Source organism: Alosa pseudoharengus, unplaced genomic scaffold (genome assembly GCF_046254945.1).
Source record: "Alosa pseudoharengus isolate Yale_2024_CS ecotype anadromous, Long Island Sound unplaced genomic scaffold, YU_APseudo_1.1 YU_APseudo_1.1_scf_6, whole genome shotgun sequence".
NCBI classification, from domain to species: domain Eukaryota; kingdom Metazoa; phylum Chordata; class Actinopteri; order Clupeiformes; family Clupeidae; genus Alosa; species Alosa pseudoharengus.
In genome coordinates this window covers 28,968,664-28,988,777 of record NW_027468848.1, presented here as the reverse complement: position 1 = coordinate 28,988,777, position 20,114 = coordinate 28,968,664, and the positions used below count along the sequence as shown (strand labels likewise).

The 20,114-nt window shown below is 42.3% G+C and overlaps 1 protein-coding gene across 2 annotated transcripts in view; it reads right to left on the bottom strand.

Moving 5' to 3' along the window:
* Positions 1–20,114, bottom strand: part of arid3c (AT rich interactive domain 3C (BRIGHT-like)) — a 64,783-nt gene that overhangs the window by 5,993 nt on the left and 38,676 nt on the right. For both annotated transcript variants that reach the window (XM_076269958.1, XM_076269957.1), the window contains 4 exons: positions 15,497–15,569; positions 3,612–3,795; positions 2,110–2,354; positions 695–1,015 (listed from right to left, as the gene is read on the bottom strand). In XM_076269958.1, the coding sequence (XP_076126073.1) occupies positions 695–1,015; positions 2,110–2,354; positions 3,612–3,795; positions 15,497–15,569 (823 nt within the window). The remainder of the gene's footprint in view (positions 1–694; positions 1,016–2,109; positions 2,355–3,611; positions 3,796–15,496; positions 15,570–20,114) is intronic.

The window sequence follows — 20,114 nt, the reverse complement described above, 5'->3', positions numbered from 1 at the left end:
TTTGACGCTGTTTTGGTTTTCAACTCCAAACACATTGTTTAAAACAGCTAATATCCTTGCAATATAAAACATTCCTTTTGATTATAAATGTTCCTTTGTCTTTGCTCATTTATACATAACACCATAAACACAATACATTTATATCAAAATAAATAGATATAATAATGTAATTAATGTATTATATATATACAGTATAACACTTACACTCTCTATATATATATATATAGAGAGAGAGAGAGAGAGAGAGAGAGATTAGCTTTTCTTAACAATACACCAGCTATATCAACTCAGTAGTGGCATAATAGAATAATAGATGTGTATCCCTTTCCCTGTAGCAATAAGAAAAGACGTCATGAAGGACTGGCATCTTGGACACTAATAAAATCAATCTGTCGACTCTATCTGGCATTTTTCTTTCTTTTAACTTCCAACGCTTTCAGCGGTGTAGTACGACATCCAATGGGGGCGCATTACGAATCACAGAGCTGATTTCAAGTACTAATATGAAGGCAGCATAAGAGTAGATAGAGAGATAGATAGATAGATACTTTATTGATCCCTAGGGGAAATTCAAGAACTGTGTGTGTGTGTGTGTGTGTGTGTGTGTGTGTGTGTGTGTGTGTGTGTGTGTGTGTGTGTGTGTGTGTGTGTGTGTGTGTGTGTGTGTGTGTGTGTGTGTGTGTGCGCGGCTCACCTCTGTTGTTGAGCTTGATGTTCATGGGCAGCTGGGTGGCCATGGCCAGCAGGTTCTGCTGCAGGGCGTGCTGCATGAGGCGCTGCTGCTCCTCGGCCATCAGCATCATCTTCTTCTCCGGCGGCTCGCCCGACTCCAGCTTCTCGCGTAGCTGCTCCAGCGCCGCCGCCTGCACTGCCGCCGCAGCCTGGGCCGCAGCCGCCTGCGCTGCCGCCGCTTGGGCCTGGGCGGCCACCGCCTGAACGGCTGCCCCGTGGTGACCGGCCAGGGACATAGGGATGCCCACGCGGCTGCTCAGGCAGCTGGTGAGCATGGACTCCTCTGTGGGGAGACACAGGAAGAGGGGGGTGAGATGGTGTGAGGTGGGGTTTTGAAGAGATGGTTGTTGTTGTCTCTAAACAAACGGAATGTCAACGCATCGGAAATACAAATGATTGAGCTGCTGAAAGATTTTTTTTTTTACTTCATTTAATACTGAATGAAGTATTTTAAATAGTATAAAATAGTGTAAAATAGTATGAATACTATTTTTGTATTGCTGCTAGAATGCACTGATTTATTTTTGTGTGGCTGGGGAAGGAGTGAAATTCTAGTTATAGAAATGTGCATGTGATGTGTTGCTCACAAACACCTGCACAAATTTCCTACTTTAAGACTTCTCAGCAGTGTTCATTGCAGTGCAGTGTTCATTGTCCTCTGGAAGTGCTACTTTTAAAACTCAACGTTACCCACAATGCATTGCTGTGTCTGGCTATTTCATCTTGTGCTGCTATCTGCATTAACAAAAGGAGACTGCACAGCCTTGAGGGTGGTCACATGAGACCCAAATAAGAAGTCCGCTGCCATCAAAGAATCTGTTTTTCCTCGCGGACGTATTATTTGGTAGCGAAGTGTCCCAGAGTCTTTTGTGTAGCATTCTTCTCTTAGATGAGATAAGGAAACTGGCAGGGGTGGATTTGAGGAAGTCCTGCAAGATGTTTCCTCTCAGCTGCCGTGCAGTGGTCACCATGCTGCCCACACACTTCAGTGCCATAATTAAGCAGAGAGGGGGCAGAGCTATTGTGTAACAGCGTCGATTGCTCCTTTTTTTAAATCCTGGTGCTACTTTTATCCTGTCCATAATGCTATAATAATAATAATAATATAATAGCAATAAAGCATTGTGATAAAACAACTTTCTAAATAAATGGTCATGATCGTCTTTAATTTGTACTACCGTTATATAAAGCATGTACTTGAGTGATCCTAAATGACAGTGACTGCATTGCCCACCAAAGGGCAGACTTATGATGGTCTTCTGAGAGAGCTAGCCTATAAGGCTTTTTGTTTGGGTTTCCAAGAGGTATAATGAAACAGGGCACGGCAATATAAACAGGCTATAGGTGGGCTTGCGGTCAGCGGTAGCCTCCTCTCACCTTTCTTGATGGCCTGGCTTTGGGAGAGGTGGGCTCCGTTGGGGGTGGACATGGCGATGTGGGGCATCTGAAGTTTGGGCGAGGCCATGAGGGTGGGGGTGCCCACGGGCGAGTAGTTGAAGAGGGCCGAGCCGTAGCTCTGGCGGCGGCCCTCGCGGCGGTTGCTGTCGATAGCTGCCTGGAGCTCCCCGGGGGAGCTGAGACCACGCTTTTCACATTCGTAGGGATAGAGGTACTTCATATACCTGCAGGAAACACACACACACACACAATGATGTACAGTCTAGCCACTCAAATGTCATACTGCACTGTATTAGATAGATAGATAGATAGATAGATAGATAGATAGATAGATAGATAGATAGATAGATAGATAGATAGATGATAGATAGATAGATACTTTATTCATCCCAAGGGACATTTTAGGCATCCAGTAGCTTATACAATCATAACACAACAAGCACACACACACACACATATATCTCACATACATAAAAATCACACACAGAAATGTAAAAATTTAAAGAGCATGTGAAGTGATTACAAAGGTCTGGTATGGACTGACCATGTAATGCATTGACCATGATAACATTATTACATTACTGTATTATATTACTGCACCTAAAACAGTGTTGTATTATTTATTTATTAAATCAAGAGGTTTTTTACCCCATGTGTAATGTCTACACTTCTCAGTTTAACATTACTTAATGTTAATAATTAATGTAGCTTTTCTATTACTCTCTCACTCATACTGCTGAGAACATATGCAGTACTGTAGTATTCAGAATACGCTTTTGCAATGCAGTATGCAACGCCTAAGATTTCGTAATAAACACACAAACAAATTAATGACAAGAGAAAACAGAGAGCTGTTGCTGTCTAAAAACATCTAGTCACTGCAGTCTAAAGCCTAAATCCTAAAACCACTGTGAGTTCATGATGCCTAAATCAGCTGAGACACATATGGGTTAGCCAGGCGGCCACCGTGTTTGCTTTTAGCTGTCTGGGGTCAAATATGAATTTGGATTTGCCTTGGTGGAGAGCAGGGGGGATTGGCATAATTGCCTGAAATGATGGTCTTGAGAGCAAGCCTGTGCAAACAGGCTTAAATCCCTTCTGCACACATTAGGCCAATGCACGCTATCACTGCCTCCCAAGCCCATAATTATCCCATGCATCCCTCAACTGAGTGACCTCCATGTAAGCACTACTCTGGGCTGATAGCAAAATAATAGTTAAGTGTTCAGTAAGGGAGTGGTATAAAAATGAATAATGAAGTGTTTGTTTAGCAGAGCAGTAGTATAACGATGTGTAATGATGATATATGATTTATCATTTATCATTAATGCATATGTTGGCTGTGTATGTATTTTATTTGAATAGGTTAAGTGAAAAACAAACAAAAAAAAAGCTAAATAGTAATAAAAAAAGACATAAAAACAGAGGACTGTTGGTGTTCAGGCATGTCAGTGAGCGCAGGCCATGTTGGGTCTACTCACTGTGTTCTGAGTGTAAAAGCTGCACTGGTGATGGAGGTAGGAAGGTTGAGGCCTTTGGTGATCTCTCGCCATATTTTCTTATTGATGACTTCCACTAAGCCGCCTTTTTCTGTCACAAGCTTGTAGAGGGTGTAGAGGTCCAACACCTGCTTGGCCATGATAGGAATCCGATTTACTGGAGTCCCTGCAGACCCAAACACAATATCCACAATCAATGCCATTAGTTTCTCCCCATCGATGGACCTCTCCTGCACTCATAAGGCCAATCTATCAGCAATAAGTAAAACATCCAACAGCATCCTGCTTCGATCAAAACAAATATTACTTTCACACATACACACAGCTATGCGCTGGGGTGTATCAGGTCAGACATTATGGATATGCTTTGAAAATATGGAGCACATTTTTTAAAGCTTGAATATCAGATTTTATGACATTGATACTGATATATGATGATGATCAAATGCTAATATTGCGTCAGTGATAAACACATGAAGTATTTGTCAAAAATTGAAAGTTAAACAGTATGTCACTGTAATTTTTGCCTGGACAAAAACAAATAACCAATAAAACAGACAAACAAAAAGCAAGACAAAAACAAAAACAGCTAATAACAAGGGCCTGGAGAGGCAATCCAAATTAGTTATTTTTTGTCATGCCTCTTAATTCACAGCATAAGAAGTCTGAGAAATGATTTGCCCTTGCGATTTAATGTGCACCGTAAAGTGCAAAGTGCCAGCCTTTTGTGAGACTCCGAGTCGAGCTGACCTCGAGATAATTAACCTGAATTTTGCTGATAGAGTTCCATTGTGCCCATCGGATTTACCATAATAGCAATCAATAGCCGTAGAAATATAGTGCAAACAACAGCAAGTGTGAGCCGACACAGTAAAGAAGGAAGGAGAGGGCAGAGGATTCGTCCGAGACGGTAAAAACACATCAATTAAGCCCTGTAATTATGGCTTCATTCTGTCTCCCACACTCCACAAATTAAGAGACACTATTAAAACAAAAGATTTATCCCCGCCATCCTTCAGCACAATGCTTGGCATTATATCTAAAGTAACATCACAATCAATTACTATTTCGAACTTCTCGCTAAACTGTCCATATTTCACAGTGGCAAAGTGTATCTGTGTATTGTATGTGTCTGTGTCTGTCTGTGTGTGTGTGTGTGTGTGTGTGTGTGTGTGTGTGTGTGTGTGTGTGTGTGTGTGTGTGTGTGTGTGTGTGTGTGTGTGTGTGTGTGTGTTTGTGCTTAATTTTGGATGCCGGTTAAAAGTTAGCTCTGGTGGAGATGGTCGACATGCTCCCTTAACCAGAGAGAGTCAACACAAAATGACAAACAGCTGTGAGTGTCTCTGCCTGCGTCAAGGCTGGATATTAACTGAGATTTGAGCCATGTCACACATATCATAAATCACCTCAACTCCTGCTATTGATCTCACATGAGAAAGCGTCTGAAAACAGATTGGAAGCATCTCCAAGAGACATAGACATGAAAATTTCTCACATTTCACAAATGGTTTTCATTTGACTATATGCATTTCTAAGACATGCTCCAATAATCTGATTCCAATTAGTGTATTCAGTGGAGGCAATGTGTGTGTTTTTTGTTCACTGACAGAAATAAATGTAGAGGCCACTTGAATCATGGGAGAAGCAGAGGGCTTTGTGGTTGCCCAATTGATCATATCTGTTCCTTACGTTAATTAGATTCCTTTCTAATTTAAGGGCTAACTGAATAAAGAAGGGAAACTGACGATTCCTTGCCTGAGCCTCTCCTGAAACCACTTTTGTAACAATTCTCTTCATAATGTGTGGCCGAGGAGTTGATCTTTAAAACAATTATTTATCTACATACACAAAGGCTAACTAAACGAGTTTAGGGCAATAAATAACAGAATGCTCCTCGAAAGCCTTTGTCTGGCAGAATCTAAACCTGAGCAAGGCTCATTTAAAAAAGAGATTTATGTGCTTCCAATACCTGCAGTGATATATTTGTCTCGGTGATTCTCTGAAAGAGATATACAGAATAAAGGGGGCCATGGTCTTTTGTCAGCAGAAACAATCTGATCAGTCCATGGATCATTATGACAATGAGGAATTAAGGATTGCGGAGCGAAAAAAACACGTTCCGCCAATTCTGGTGGGAATCGTCTAGCTAATCGCTCACGCGCTAAAAATGTGTAATTGAGGCATTGAAGGGGAGGTGGGGGTTGGAGGGTTGGGGGGAGGCTTGGCGATCGGTAGAGCGGGCATCGGCTCGCTTGGCTTCGCTGCTGATGCATCCTCTCCTCTACGCTTCATGCAAGCAAATTGAATGAGAACAGCTCTCCTCGTTTGCTTGGCCTTTCAAACCATGAAATGAAGGCGTGATCGGACAGTGCAGCAGAAAATACAGCTTGATCGGCATGTGTTAGAGAGAAAAAAAAACCTCCTAATTGAACTGGAGAGCAACAAGCTGGAGTAAGTGCTCTCTAAAATGTTCCTAAAGACAGAAGTATGCAGATACACACATGCACACTTACACACACCCCAAACACACACAAACAAACACATACACACCACCAGATCCTACAGAAGTCTAGGAGGTCCGCATGTCCGGCCGGGCAACACAAAAGAAGTTAGACATCCTCCTTAAGAGGTGGCATGTGTCAAAAATAGACACATGGGAGCGAAAAACGACGAAATTAGAATGACATCAAGAGCATACTTCTACACATTAGAAAGAACTTGATGAAATCTGCTTTGGGCTACACAACAGTGAACTCTACCCTCCTTCTGGTTCATGCAGGTCATCAAAACAAGAGCATTTGATGTATAAATAACGAATAACGAAAATATCTCCATGTTTGTTCACTTGTATCACCATAAACATTTCCACATCCTGGGTACACAGTGTTGGTTTTTGCTTTTTAATCTTGTGTGTCAGAGTTTAGCTATGGAGTTCAAGGCTAGGAAGGAAATTCAGTGAACTCTCTTAAGCACCACCAATGGCATCCTGGAAATTTAGTGGAGTTGCGATCGAAGGCCCCACTCCTTCTTTAGAGCCACTTCTCAAGTAGGTCTCTATTCAGCCGATTAGTATTCCTGCTAATTATGCTGAGACAAAAGCAGACTTTTTCCCCCACAGAAAAACTGCTGAGGTGGGCCTGGACAGCGATCAATTGCTACCCTCCGCACACTGGAAATGATGAATCAAACGGAAGATTTGTCAGCACACAATGGATAATAACACTGCCATTGTTCCTGCGGCAGGAAATCAGAATTTGAAATGGGACCTGTCACTCGCCCACACAAAGCTAAGTTGTTAGCATGACTGTCAAGCCTTTTTTTCTTTACTCTGCTCTCTGTCAATGCTCATTTTCCAGATAGAGTTTGATGTGGCAGCCTTTCTTGCTTTAACACTTTGTGGAAGTGACCACAGCCTGGTTCCAGTTTCTTAAAATAAATAAATAAATAAAACACAAAATCAAGATAAACGAAAACATTTGCATTTTTCCCCCTTTTCATTCAGCCTATCGTGACATACAATGCTGCACAGAACCTAAATACTTGTCACATGACACCACATGATAGGCCACTCACTGGGGCTGATTATAATGATCTCAGGGGCTGCTGGACAGTAGGTTAGTGTAGATCACATTCTTTAACCCTGCACTACTGTAGCTCTGCACTGCTGTTAGAATTTGCCATCCATTTGCCTGTTCAAACCATGACATGATTATTTGTTTCATTTATTATATTTTTCTCCTTTTAGTATTTGCTCATTTGTAGGCAGCATTTGTAAATCACTTCATGCACTAGTTCAGCACTGCTATGAAAACCTCTGACTTCAATTACTTTTTTCCCCCCTGAGCTGATGTGTTTGCTGTAGGGGGTCTTTCCAAATCTTCAAGAGGAAGAGAAAAAAACTTGCATTGCATTTGAAAAGAGATCTAGCCATCTCTGTACAAACAGAGAGCCCCACGACAGACCGATGGCAGCCTATGATTGATGATGGCAGGGGCCAGGGGATCGAGGGGGTGTCACTGACCCCCAGGCTCAGACCAGGCCTATGGGGACAGCAGTCGCAGGCACAAATTCACTTTCAAGCCCAACACGACTGGGAAAAAGAAAAACTGTGCACCGAATCGGTCTCAATATCTGTCGAGCACTAGATAAATTAGAGGAGGGGTCTTTAAATTCACAAATACAAATTCATTTAAGAATGTACTCTTAGCTTTTAACTCTCGGAGAAAGGCTGCCCTGACTGTTTGGGTGACAGTTAATGAGGTGAGCGTTGTTTATGTTGGCGACAGCTGAAGTCAACATTTCTTGATATTAACAGCTTGCTGCACCTTTATGTCTTTCATGTCTGAACATTTTTTCAAAAATAGAATACCGGTGTGGAAACTATTTTATAAGTAGTATCCTATCAGGTAACTGGGGGTCACTTGATCTACTGGATGTTCAAGCCACACCGAGCATCTGCTCGGCCTCGTTACCAGACGCGGGCCACACTGATAACTGGCTGACTTCACTGGGTGCTATTATCACGCTGCTCTTCAACCAGTGGATCATATGTATCACATTTACTGATCTGGACAACACAGTCTCTGTGTATGAGTGAGTGAATGTGTGTGTGTGTGTGTGTGTGTGTGTGTTTGTGTGTGTGTGTGTGTGTGTAGGGGGTGTTTGAGGATATGTGTATGTGTGTTTGGGGAACATACGTACATGTATGTGCATAGGGGAGCAGTTTGTATGCTACGGTGTTTGTACATGCATGAGTGAGTATATGTGACTGTATGATGTGAAATCTTAAAATTATGTTCTCTGTTTTAAATACAGCCTGATCCGTTTGGCAACAAAAAATGACTCGTAATACATCATACTCCAGACAGCACTGAGGGTATGGATCTATGCCAAAACAGGATGTTAACAAGATGTACTTGTCACAACTCCATTAATGCTCTGGTCAATGTGAGGATGCAGAGAAAGAGAGTGAGACAAAGAGATTAAAGACCCCAACACAGGTGACTTTTAGTCCCCTGCAAATTCATCCGGCTTCTCAAACATTTTTTAGACAAAAAAGCCTGCTGCACCACCTTTAAAAAAAAAGAAAAGCTTACTGTTTAACATTAACAGATGATTCACACACTGACTGACTGAAATGAGTATAAGATGCGTGCTATCTCCTCCTGTTAACCTCCCAAATGTTCTCGGTTTTGAATTTACTTGAGAGAGTGCTTGAGAGACCAAGGGACCTCCACTAATCATTCATCCATTAATGAAATTATTCGGACACATTCATATACTATTTTACCATTTTGGTTGCCTCTGATTGACATATAACAAGTCTGATGACTCATAATCAGTAATAATCATGTTGTGTGTGTGTGTGTGTGTGTGTGTGTGTGTGTGTGTGTGTGTGTGTGAGAGAGTGAGAGAGATAGGAGATAGAGAGAAAAAGAGAGAGAGAGAGAGAGAGAGAGAGAGAGAGAGTATTAAGACTTAACAATCGTTAATCGGGGGTGGGAAAGGCTAAGAATGATAATGTAGCATTTGCGCTGTAAAATGATCTAACTTCACTCTCTGTGGCATCTGTAGCTCTGGATGATTTGTCCAGAGGGGACGGCCCCTTCTTCTTCCTGCCCGCTGCTCCTCTGAAACTGGCCTGATAAACCCCCTAAGGCCTCCTGACTGACTGACTGACTGACTGTCTGTCTGTAAGGATTATTTTGTAAATGACTCAGGTGTTGTGGGCCAAAGTTGACTGCTGTCAGTCTCCGCTCCACTGCTGAGGGGGTTAGGCTGGTGCACCAGGTGTAATAGGAGCCAAACCTTTTTTTCCAAGTCTGTTTGTAAATCTTTTAATAGCATTAGCCTGTGGAATCACTTTATAGTGACGGCTTGGATGTGCTCTGTTAACAACAACAGCTGAATTGACTGCTGCCTCTGCATTTCTTCCCACATCAGATGATAACGGTGTGATACGTCAGAAATAAATAAAGCTAATGAGCAAACCTGGTGGGCCCCCTCTGAAATAGGTCAATGATAGTTTAGTGGGCAGATGATGTGCAATAAGAGCCGCCTGGAAATAAATATGGCTGAATTGATTTTTATTCTGACCTAGATTCTCCAGACACCTGTGAGCCCTTTTTAATGAATTCAATGTTATTGACAGTGATGCGTTTTTAAATAAAAGTTGACTTTATGTACAGAGGTCCGCAGCAGCATGTGTTTAAAAACAGTCCTTTGATGAGCCATTCGCTATTTTAACGCTACAAAATGTGACCACGGACCTTCCTGTTTAAATGAAAATGTTATCTTAATTCACACACACAATTTGACATCCTGTGAAAACAAATACCTGCTAAATGTGGCCCGTAGAACTTTCCCGTGCCAGAACGCGCTCCTGGGATGAAAGATCCCACAGTTATAGCGTGCAGAATCAACAGCAATCTGCTGGTCAGTGCACACACAGCGCATCTATTAATTTCACGTCTGAATGTTTGCCTGGCAGAGGCTCAGATTCCACTGTAACCAACACGGGTCCAGGTTATAAATAAGGAGGTATCTTTAATCAATGACCTTTCATCTGCCAGCTTAAAGCCCTATTTAGACTTACTAAACGTGAGCAGTGGTAAGACGTTACGAGCAGTTTTAGGCAAGTCGCATAACAGAAGTTGACAGTCAGCTCTTTATCTTACTATTCCACAGGCGAGATTAAGTCAAGCTTACAAATGTTTACACTGACACACTATACTTCCTGTTCGCCAATGGGAAATACAAACTAACTACCCCACTCATTAGGTCAACCTTTCCAGCAAATGATCTCATAAGATCTGAGCGGAGGGTAGCAAATGATCTCAACTCTCAATGTCCCATATTTCATTTCATGTTATGCTCATAAATACAATTATACAAATCTAAGATAAAAAAAATAAAAAATAAAACGTGATCAAAAGTTTTAAAATAAAACTTTTGTGCCTTTTTTTGTGTGTGATTAGATGTCTTTTCTGCTGTAGAACTGAGTTATCATCATGCTGTACCAATACAATTCCAATGTTGTGCTGCAATAATAAAACATATTTAACTTTCTTCCCTTCTTCTCTCCAGCTTGCCCCTTTTGCTTTTCTATGATAACTGCCACATGCCTTCTGTATGCAAATTCATGGTAAATTCGCTGATTACAAACAAGTCAATGCATTAGTGCGGAGAGCAGACTTTATCACATGACCTGCCACTGTTAACAGACAGCGCTAACACTGAAGTCGTATGTAATTCACATCAGTGAAATGATAGCAAACTCTGTGGATCACCAAGGTGCGAGAGGAACATGTGGCCTTACAGCGCAGGAGTCACATGTTAAGAATGTGACAAAGACAACGTTTAAGAAGAGGACCAGCTGCCATCAGCCAATCCCACAGCACTTGTTTAAGAGTGACAGGGAGCTATATTGACAGAAAATACCATAGAGGGAGATTGACACGTGTACAGAGAGAGAGAGAGAGAGAGAGAGAGAGAGAGAGAGAGAGAGAGAGAGAGAGAGAGAGAGAGAGAGAGAGGTAGATAGAAAGAGGGGAGTGAGTGAGGGATAGAGAGATTGAGATGGGCAGAAGGCAGGGACAGAAAGGTAATTGCCACATTGATTGAGTAACAACCATCAATGAAAAAGAGAACCAATGAGCAATAGATCTTATTTTGACTAAAACAATGATGACTTCCATGACTGACATGTTATGGACCACTCACACCATGAATGACAAGAGGGAAGTGACTCAAGTCAAACGTGCAAACGTGAGGGTGAATCACCTATTACAAAACATCATAAAATAGACATCATAAAATAGGACATAGCTCATGCCCACAGGGCTCTCACCGTGGAATGGCATCTAGGGAATTATTATGAACTCAGTCACTCAGTCCAACCTATCAAGGCAACCTATTCATACACACACACACACACACACATACACACACACACACACACACAAACACACACAGACAGACACACGCACGCACACACACACACACACACACAGACACGCACGCACAATTCAAACTTCTCTTCTGCTTTTATTATTGTTGTTCTGAACAGTAGCTCAGATCACTGCAGAGCTGAAAATAATCCTGTTCCCTCCAGGCCACTCTTATTGTATGCTTTGTTCAATAGCTAGTAATGTCTTAATTCTGGTTGTGAATATTGCATGCCGTAAGTGTGGAAAAACATGGTCCAACAATGAGGTCTACATCTTGGCGATTATGCAAGCGGAGTATTTATATCTGTAAGCAGAAGTGATCCACAGAGCCTTCGGGACAGAGGGGCTACAGGTCAGTGCTTTGTTGGTGCATGCCGAGGCTAATGGAATTCATCTGATCTTTGCCTCAAGGATCCCAACAGAATGCCACTCTCCTGAAGTAGAGGTGAAAAAGCCATTGCTTTTAGTCTTGGATTTGTGCAATTGGATTTTCAATGATGTTCACTGATTGTGAAAACAGTGTGTATAATGTATTATGTGTCAAATACATAAGTGATGCAAAATGCCATGAGTTTGTGTAACTGTAAGTAATCCTAACTACAAATCAAGTGCTTACCACACCCTCATCGCATCCGTTTATATAAAGAGACTTTAAATAAAGAGGGGCCGAAACTAATTCGACCGATCATTCCAAGTGAATTTAACGGCTGTGTGTAACAAGATCCGCTGTCCAGTCGTATGAAACTCAACTACAGCAGCACTGTGTCCAGTGAAGCCTATGGTGATACTGCATGCCGAGGTGGTTGTCCCAGGATCCTGTGCGCCATGTGCTATAGTCCAGGCAGGTTCTGGTGTTTAATTACACTCTTTCAGCAAATGTGTTAGAAAATGCTGTATTAAGGCATTTAAGGCATGCAGTGGCCGGGTGAGATGACAGCCACGCTTTGCATATTTATGCCGGGCCCATCACAGACACACAGGCTCCTCACCGGGCCACCTACAGTATGCAGGAGCCGCCCGTGGAGCTCAACAATAAAATCGTTAGCCGTGATAAAACAGAGACATATTCCTGTCATCAGAAGTATGACACACTTGACAGGTATGCTCTATGGGAGAAAGAGAGAATGAGAGGGGGGGGGGGGAGAGAGGGGGGGGGGGGGCAAGGGAGACATAGAGGGAGAGAGAGTCAGAGAGAGAGAATGAGAGATGAGTCATACACAACTTGTCTTTCAGTCTCATTTTAGCCGCCAATAAATCAGGCCCTTTTAAATGGCAGCATTACCTGGAAGGCCTGAGACTTTAACACCAGGAGTGTTCCTATTTTAGAGGCGGACCCTCGACTACAATGCTGAGCTGTATGACAGTGAGGGGTGAGTGAAGTATCTTGTGGTGTAATTGACAGAGTTACCTTAAGGATTCTGCTCTGTCGGCTGAATAGTGTTGCTTGGCCTGACAAGCTGAGACCCAGACACTAAAGTCAGACATCACTGGACAATTTCTTCATCTAATGAGTCATATTTGAATTACACTCTGTTTTACACGCCAAGCAAAACTAACATTTACCATGGTTAACCAGAGTCCCCAAAAACCAAGGATAATAACAGTGAGGAAATCCACTTCTCCAAATACAGACAACAGTGTTACTGACCTATACTTAATTCTCACTAAAGGCCAACATTTAACTGGAATGTCTGCAACTCGTGCTATCTGTATTAATCTGCCTTCCAGAGGTCATAAATGTCTGGGCCTAGATACCACATGGCAACAGAGAAATGACAGATACCAAACAACCTTTGTGAGTATGCAGCTGCCTTGCACAATAGGTCACCCGAGCGCTGGGGTGAGACATCAAACTGTCAGTTGTGCACACATCCATCATTAGTGGATTAAATGCTAGATTCCACCTTCGCCCCCACCCACCCCTCTCCTGAGAGAACTGGCTGCGTTTTTTTGTTTTTTGTTTGTTACGCCCTCCGAGATAATAAACTAATTCCCCACTGTATAACCGAGCAAGTTCTGTCACAGATGTTCGTCGAGCAGGTTTCGATGGGACACGGAGACGGAGGCGTATATCAGACAATTCACACCGTTCATCAAGTGAAGGGTGATTATATCGCAGGCCCTGCAGGTTGATAGGAATTCTGGCTAAACATACGTTATAAAGGTCAACCTCACCCTTAAGTGATGACATCAGTTGGGATGTTTTTTGAAGAGAGCAGATGCTAACAAACTAACTATGCTAAGTAGCTTAACATTACAAAAGCAAACTTCAAGCAAGAAAAAAGAAAAACCCACGGAGTGTTCCCAACAGAATAACAAAAACATGCCACACGCCGGTCCTGCGCTCTCAAAATAGTTCAGTCATTGTGTTGAATCCTTTTCTGTTCTCTTCTTTTCTTTTTTTCTTTCAAACTCGCGGGCTAGTTCACTTCCTTATATTACACAAGGCCTCTCGAGCTGATCCATTTCCCCAATAAACGGCCGGAGCCCCGATACCCTCCGTGCCGGCAGTGTGGGAAAGCGTGGCGCTGGTGCCCCTCACCAGCCGGCGTGGCTGGAAAGTCATTACGGCTTGGCCCGGTCTGACATAATTGCAGGATGTGGCCCTCCCCTCCCCCAACACACACACACACACACACACACACGTACACACACACACACACACACACACACACACACACACACACACACACACATCACTGGCCCAGTGTTTTTCACCTAATCTCCCAGCGGGCAGAAAACAAACAGCAGAGCTGATGCTTGTCAGATAGCGTCAGGAGGAACTCCAGCACATCAGTATCAAACGTCTTCTCTCTCTCTCTCTCTCTCTCTCCCTCTCTCTCTCTCTGTGTGTGTGTGTCTGTCGATCTCTTTCTTACTTACTCTTTGTGTCTCCTTAGGAAACAAAACCTGGTCTTATCTGTAAGATCAGTTGGAATCCTAAACTTCAAAACAGGCAAAGCAAGACTAAAAACAACCAAAAACCTGATGACCCCCTTTTCTCACAAATGTATTTTTCAGGACTCAGGATGCTGCATTTTAAACAAAACAGAGTAGTAACATCCTTTGATGAAATCCATAGATTAGTTCGATTTCATTGTTTTGATATTGGGATATTTCCAAAGCAAAAGTTAATGTTAATTCAACTTTAGAATAATTACAACTAAAGCAATTTTATTTTGTCATATTTCCTGAAGTATTTAGATAGAATATATTGTGTGAATCCTGCAACACTTTCAGCAAAGTAAGCTGGTTGTTGTCAAAGCTAAACAAAATAAGAAAATAAGGAAATAACCCTAGGTTTGGAAATAAACAAGTACATACAGTATGTCCTTGAACTAATGAGGTGGTCACTGCTGCTGAATGAATGGCTAAAGTGAATGGCTATACTTCATATGAAAAGATCCACGTGAGGTTTCATGACATTTACTATTACTGTACCTGTACAGCACAAACTGTCATTAACAAGTACAGGATACTAGTTTGTTGAGTCCCACACTATCTATTCTCGACTCAAAAGTTGCACTTGAGCAGGCCCCGACACACCAGTATTTACCATACCAGTAGCTTACACGTTGCATGTAATCACTTGTAAAGAACACCAGGTCACAGTCCCGTACATACCTTATGCAACTCATATAGCAGATAGCATGTGACTGCAGGCCAGAGACGGGCCGCGCCGGGGCCAAAGGTGGTCTGGATCTAGCACATCTGTGCCAAATCAGGGCCATATACATTCCTGACTCAGCTGTCGGTAGGCATGTGTGTCGCATCTGTGTGTGTGTATTGCACGTGTGTGTGTGTGTGTGTGTGTGTGTGTGTGTGTGTGTGTGTGTGTGTGTGTGTGTGTCTGTGTGTGTGTGTGCATATATGAGGGAGCAAACGTTCAGAACTAGCTCTCACACACACACAACTCACCTCTTTTCTGCATAAAACTGAAGAGGTCGTCGAGAAACTCTTTTCTCTTCACGTCATCATCCAGCTCGTACAGCTGTGGAGAAAAGAGGAACAGCGATAAGCAGAGGCTTGCAAGTACTGGTCTGTGTTAAGTAGCACACAAGCATGGAAAGAGATTGCTCTTGTGGTTTGTATTCTTATACAACTATAGTCAAAACAAGAAGGAAAAAAAGGAAATCATCGACAAATATTCCTCTTTCACAACATTCACAGAATACATATCAGATGGTAAACGAGAAAAACACTATCATTCTGTGAAGCCTCTTTTTAAAAGGAAGTCTTTGAAAGAAAAGAAAAAAGAACTCAACATACAACATAATTTAATAAAAAATAAGAATAAGGTCATGCAAAACAAAACAAAAAGGATTTATTCATAGCAAAATAAATATTTTTTTTTATTAACTGCACTGAGAAAGTAGCTTTCCTTTTGAAAGACTAGAATTTTCTTTTTTTTTTCCTTTTCCAGGAGAGAAGTGCTTAATATTGTCAGTAAGTCCATACATTCCTTCTTTTTTATCGGTACGTATATAATGCTGCATGTATGTTAAGGCCTACTCTCTCTTTAGTTTTTTCCCTTATTGGCTTTTCCATTATGTTCCTATTCCTAGTCTATTCAGGAAGTAGACGTGGAGCCAAAGAGCCTTTTAAGAACAGTTCCTGCACAAAAAGGTTGCAACCTGATGGAAATATGTTACTCAACCTTCACTCTCAATAAGTCGTGGGCCATGTTAACGGTCGGGTCAGGGATCGATACAGGAAGACAGAAGGATGACCTTTCAAAGCAGCGGGGGCACGCCGAACGAGACCCCAGAGATAATAACTGATCATTTAAGAGTGTGTTAGTTGTCACCAATATTAAAGGACCAATCCAATCAATGGGCTGGACTGGGCTTCTGGAGGGGCAGGAGGGGGAGGGGTGCGACACACAACTGCCTGTCACACGGAGAAGCTCAGCAGAGAGAGACTCAGCGCTGAAGGTGTTGCGCCTCTGTAAAGATCTCTCCATTGACCCGCTATAGAGAGCGAAAGAATGATAAAGGGATGGCAAAGGTTTTGTGTTGTAAGAGCCAAGCTATCTTAAAAGTGCACTTCAGCTTATCGCTCTCACCACTGAAAAATGCTATTGCACATCAATCCATGTCATTTTCTGTTTCACTTGTCAGTCATAAGCGCATATAGAATATTGTGTCTACTAAGTTATTCACTTGCATAATGAATATATTTGTCTACAACTACTGCATTATATAGAATGAGCGGTGGCCAGTCTGGCAATGCAAGTGTGCACAGAACTTGTGAGGGTGCTTCATCAGGTAGACTGTAGCAATACAAAACAAACCCTGTTGGTTGACACACGAGGCATTTAACCTGACTGTCCTGTTTTCTCTGTCTTAGGTAAAAGAGACGATGTAAGAGGTCACTTTGGACAAACTGAGGAGTTGCACACTCCTCTCTTGCCTACAGATCTGTAAAACAAATATACCAATCGCACACGCCTCGGAGAGACTTAGTCATCGTCCTGCTGACCCATATTCACAGCCAACCGCCCGTAAGTCGCACTCCTCCATGCCGGAGTAACGGAGGATCCAGACATGGGAACATGAGGGGTGGCACTCTGGAGTCTGACGGCCTGTCAGTGCTATCCCTACTCTCCTGGAATAATGGATATGAGCACTTAATCTATAGCTTACAGTACCTCCGCACCATTACATCCTCTCCTCATGCATTATTCACAAAGGGAAGACGTATGTGGAAAATGCATTATCCTGCCCTGCTCTCTGTATGCCTCCTCAAAATGTGCTTCAAAACATATCCTTGAACAAAAAGTGACAAAAAAGTGACACAGATCATTTGTAATCAAATGCTTTTCATTGATTTATATTGACTGATGTATTTATTGATTGGGAAAGGAAGAGAGGTCTAGAGAAACACAAAACCAATCCAAACCTGATTTAAAAAAAACACATGCTTTGCACTAAAACTCACAGTACACAATGTCAAGAAGTCACTGGTGGCTGAGGGGGGAAAAGGGACATGCATGGGCTTCTGATAGGTCTGGCTTACTTGCCGCCGTGCATCAAACCATTGCTGTCGGGGAGTTCAAACTGACCTTAGCCTCTCTCCCTAAGTGACTCGCAACCCTGGTTAGCTTGTGGTTTGGCTATGGGGCTTGTAAATCATTTCTGTCTGCCTTGAGTGACACGGGCTGCTTACTGGGACAAACTCTGTGGTCACAACCTCTGTGTCGGACTCTGCCATGCCCTGACTCAACCTTGGTTGGGCTGGAGCTTATACATGTATGGATGCATGGACTGACACAAGGAAAGAGGGAGACACAAAACATTAAGAGATAATGGCGGCATCACATGGGCTAAAGGTGGAATTATTTGCCTATAAGAAATATTATTGCAGTCAAAAAAGATGGAAATACAAAATGAAGATTGTACAACTGGAAAATTACTGTAACAAAAACAAAGCTTTCACAGTTGGCTTTCTGAAGCTATTTGAAATGCCATGAGAAAAATGAGAAAGGGTTAAAGCTCCTGAGATAGCTGTTGAATATGTATTAGGATTTCTAGTTGAAATGTCCATTGAGGAATGCTGTCAGAGCTTTTCACTACTCCCAGTCACTAACATGAGTAGCTCTGTGAGCAATCAGATTAGTCTCTCATGACTTTAGAAGAGCAATCTGATAAGAGGCATCATACCAGAATTTCAGTAGAGGGAGCTCTTTACAATAGTATGTATAAAAAGGCTCTCGGCTCAACAATTGAAATTTAAATGGCTGAGGAACATTCAGACCACACATTTCTTCTAAGAATTTCTTCTAATTCTTATAAGTTAATAGTAAACTGAGTGCAGCTCTTTTCCCTGGATACAGGCGAGGTCTGCTCATAAAGCAAATCAGGAACAAATGCTGCCTTTGTTTATACACCCACAGCCAGGCAATTTACTACATGACCTGGTATCTGGTAATTCGTGTTTCTCTTTTCTTTTTTTATCACAGAGGGGGCGGTGGGTAAGGTGACATTTAGCCATGTAAATTCCTTTTGCCTCCATTTGTTTTTTGGTGTCAAAGGTAATTGACAGTGAGGCAGCTAAAACCTTGACAGAGCTTGGTTGAACCCGGGTTCAACTAAACCTTTAGGCACTGCTGTCCTGACCTGCGTCACGTCATCTGTAGGAGACGGGGGCGGCTTTGGTCTGCTCGCGGGAGGAGAGACTGTTGAAATTAAGACACGCTCGCAGCTCAATCACTCACTGCCTCTGTGACCTTGTAAATATTAAACAGCACTCCGGTGAGCTTGTAGCGCTGCCTGGACTTGCTGGTTTTTACGGTGGACGTCTCGTCTTTGTTATCGCCAGGGTAGCATTCTTCCTGCGACTTTGGCATTTCAAAAAGCTCAATATACACAAGTAACTTTGTGAAAATTAGCTTGATGTGTAATAATCTATTATATAAAATTAGAGGCCATTCTAAAGTTCATGTCTCATTAAAGAGACATTTTATGGTGAGGGAATGTCAACGAGAGAATTCTACAATAAAGTAAATGTCATTTTATGTGTTTTTTGTTTTTTTAAGTCTATCTTCATTGTTCTGGAGCTCGCTTAAAAAACAATGACATTTATTTTCCAAGGCATCAATGGTTTTTGTTTGACTCTTTGTCATCCAGACTCGCATGTGGCCTCCACACCCCAGAGCTTTCCCTCTCATACCTCCACAATCTGATAACATCTGTTCTCTATTTTTCTCTCTTGCCATAAACAATCAGTCTCTCTGTCTCTTTCTGAAAACACTATCATATGTAATGTGTAATCATATGTAACTCTCATGGTAACCTCTGGTGTTGTGCTGAGCGTAGATATATGAATACACACGTATGAGTGTGTTTCTCTCTCTTTCTCTCTCTCTCTCTCTCTCTCTCTCTCTCTCTCTCTCTCTCCATGTACTCCTGCTTTTACCACACAACTGGACCATGGTCTTCCTGTGTCAACCTATCGTTGCAAGGCATCTTATCGATTGTTGTTGTGGTAGATCTGGAGACTGCCACAGGCTTATTCAACCAGTTTTTCTGCCTGTCAGCCTGTTGTTCCTGTCATCAGCAATAATATCTCCAACTGTACTGCAAGGCCAGGGGTGTGGACAGGCCATGACAAACAACTCTTATTCACAGCTGCTGATGCAAAAGATGGACGTGAATATAAAATGCCATGCGTGTCCGCCAATTCCTCAAACAACTGAGTTCATTTGAAAAGGATAGGACACATTACACGCATTGTGTATTGCATTTAGACAGACACATAGTGATTCTACGTAATTCTGAGTCATTTCTTCATCTGGAACATTACTGGCAGGATTATGCTGTCACACTTCCCAGAAAGGAGGGGAAAAGTCTAGTACAAAGTGATGAAATATGAATGAGCGAGATGAACAACAACACAGAGGAGTCATCACCACTGCTCATTATTTATAAGATTCATTACGGGGGAGTGTAAGGATGAGGGGGGGGGGGCAGCAAGGGGGGTTGGCTGGATAATGAATCTCACAAACACACACAAACACACACACACCATTTCCCAT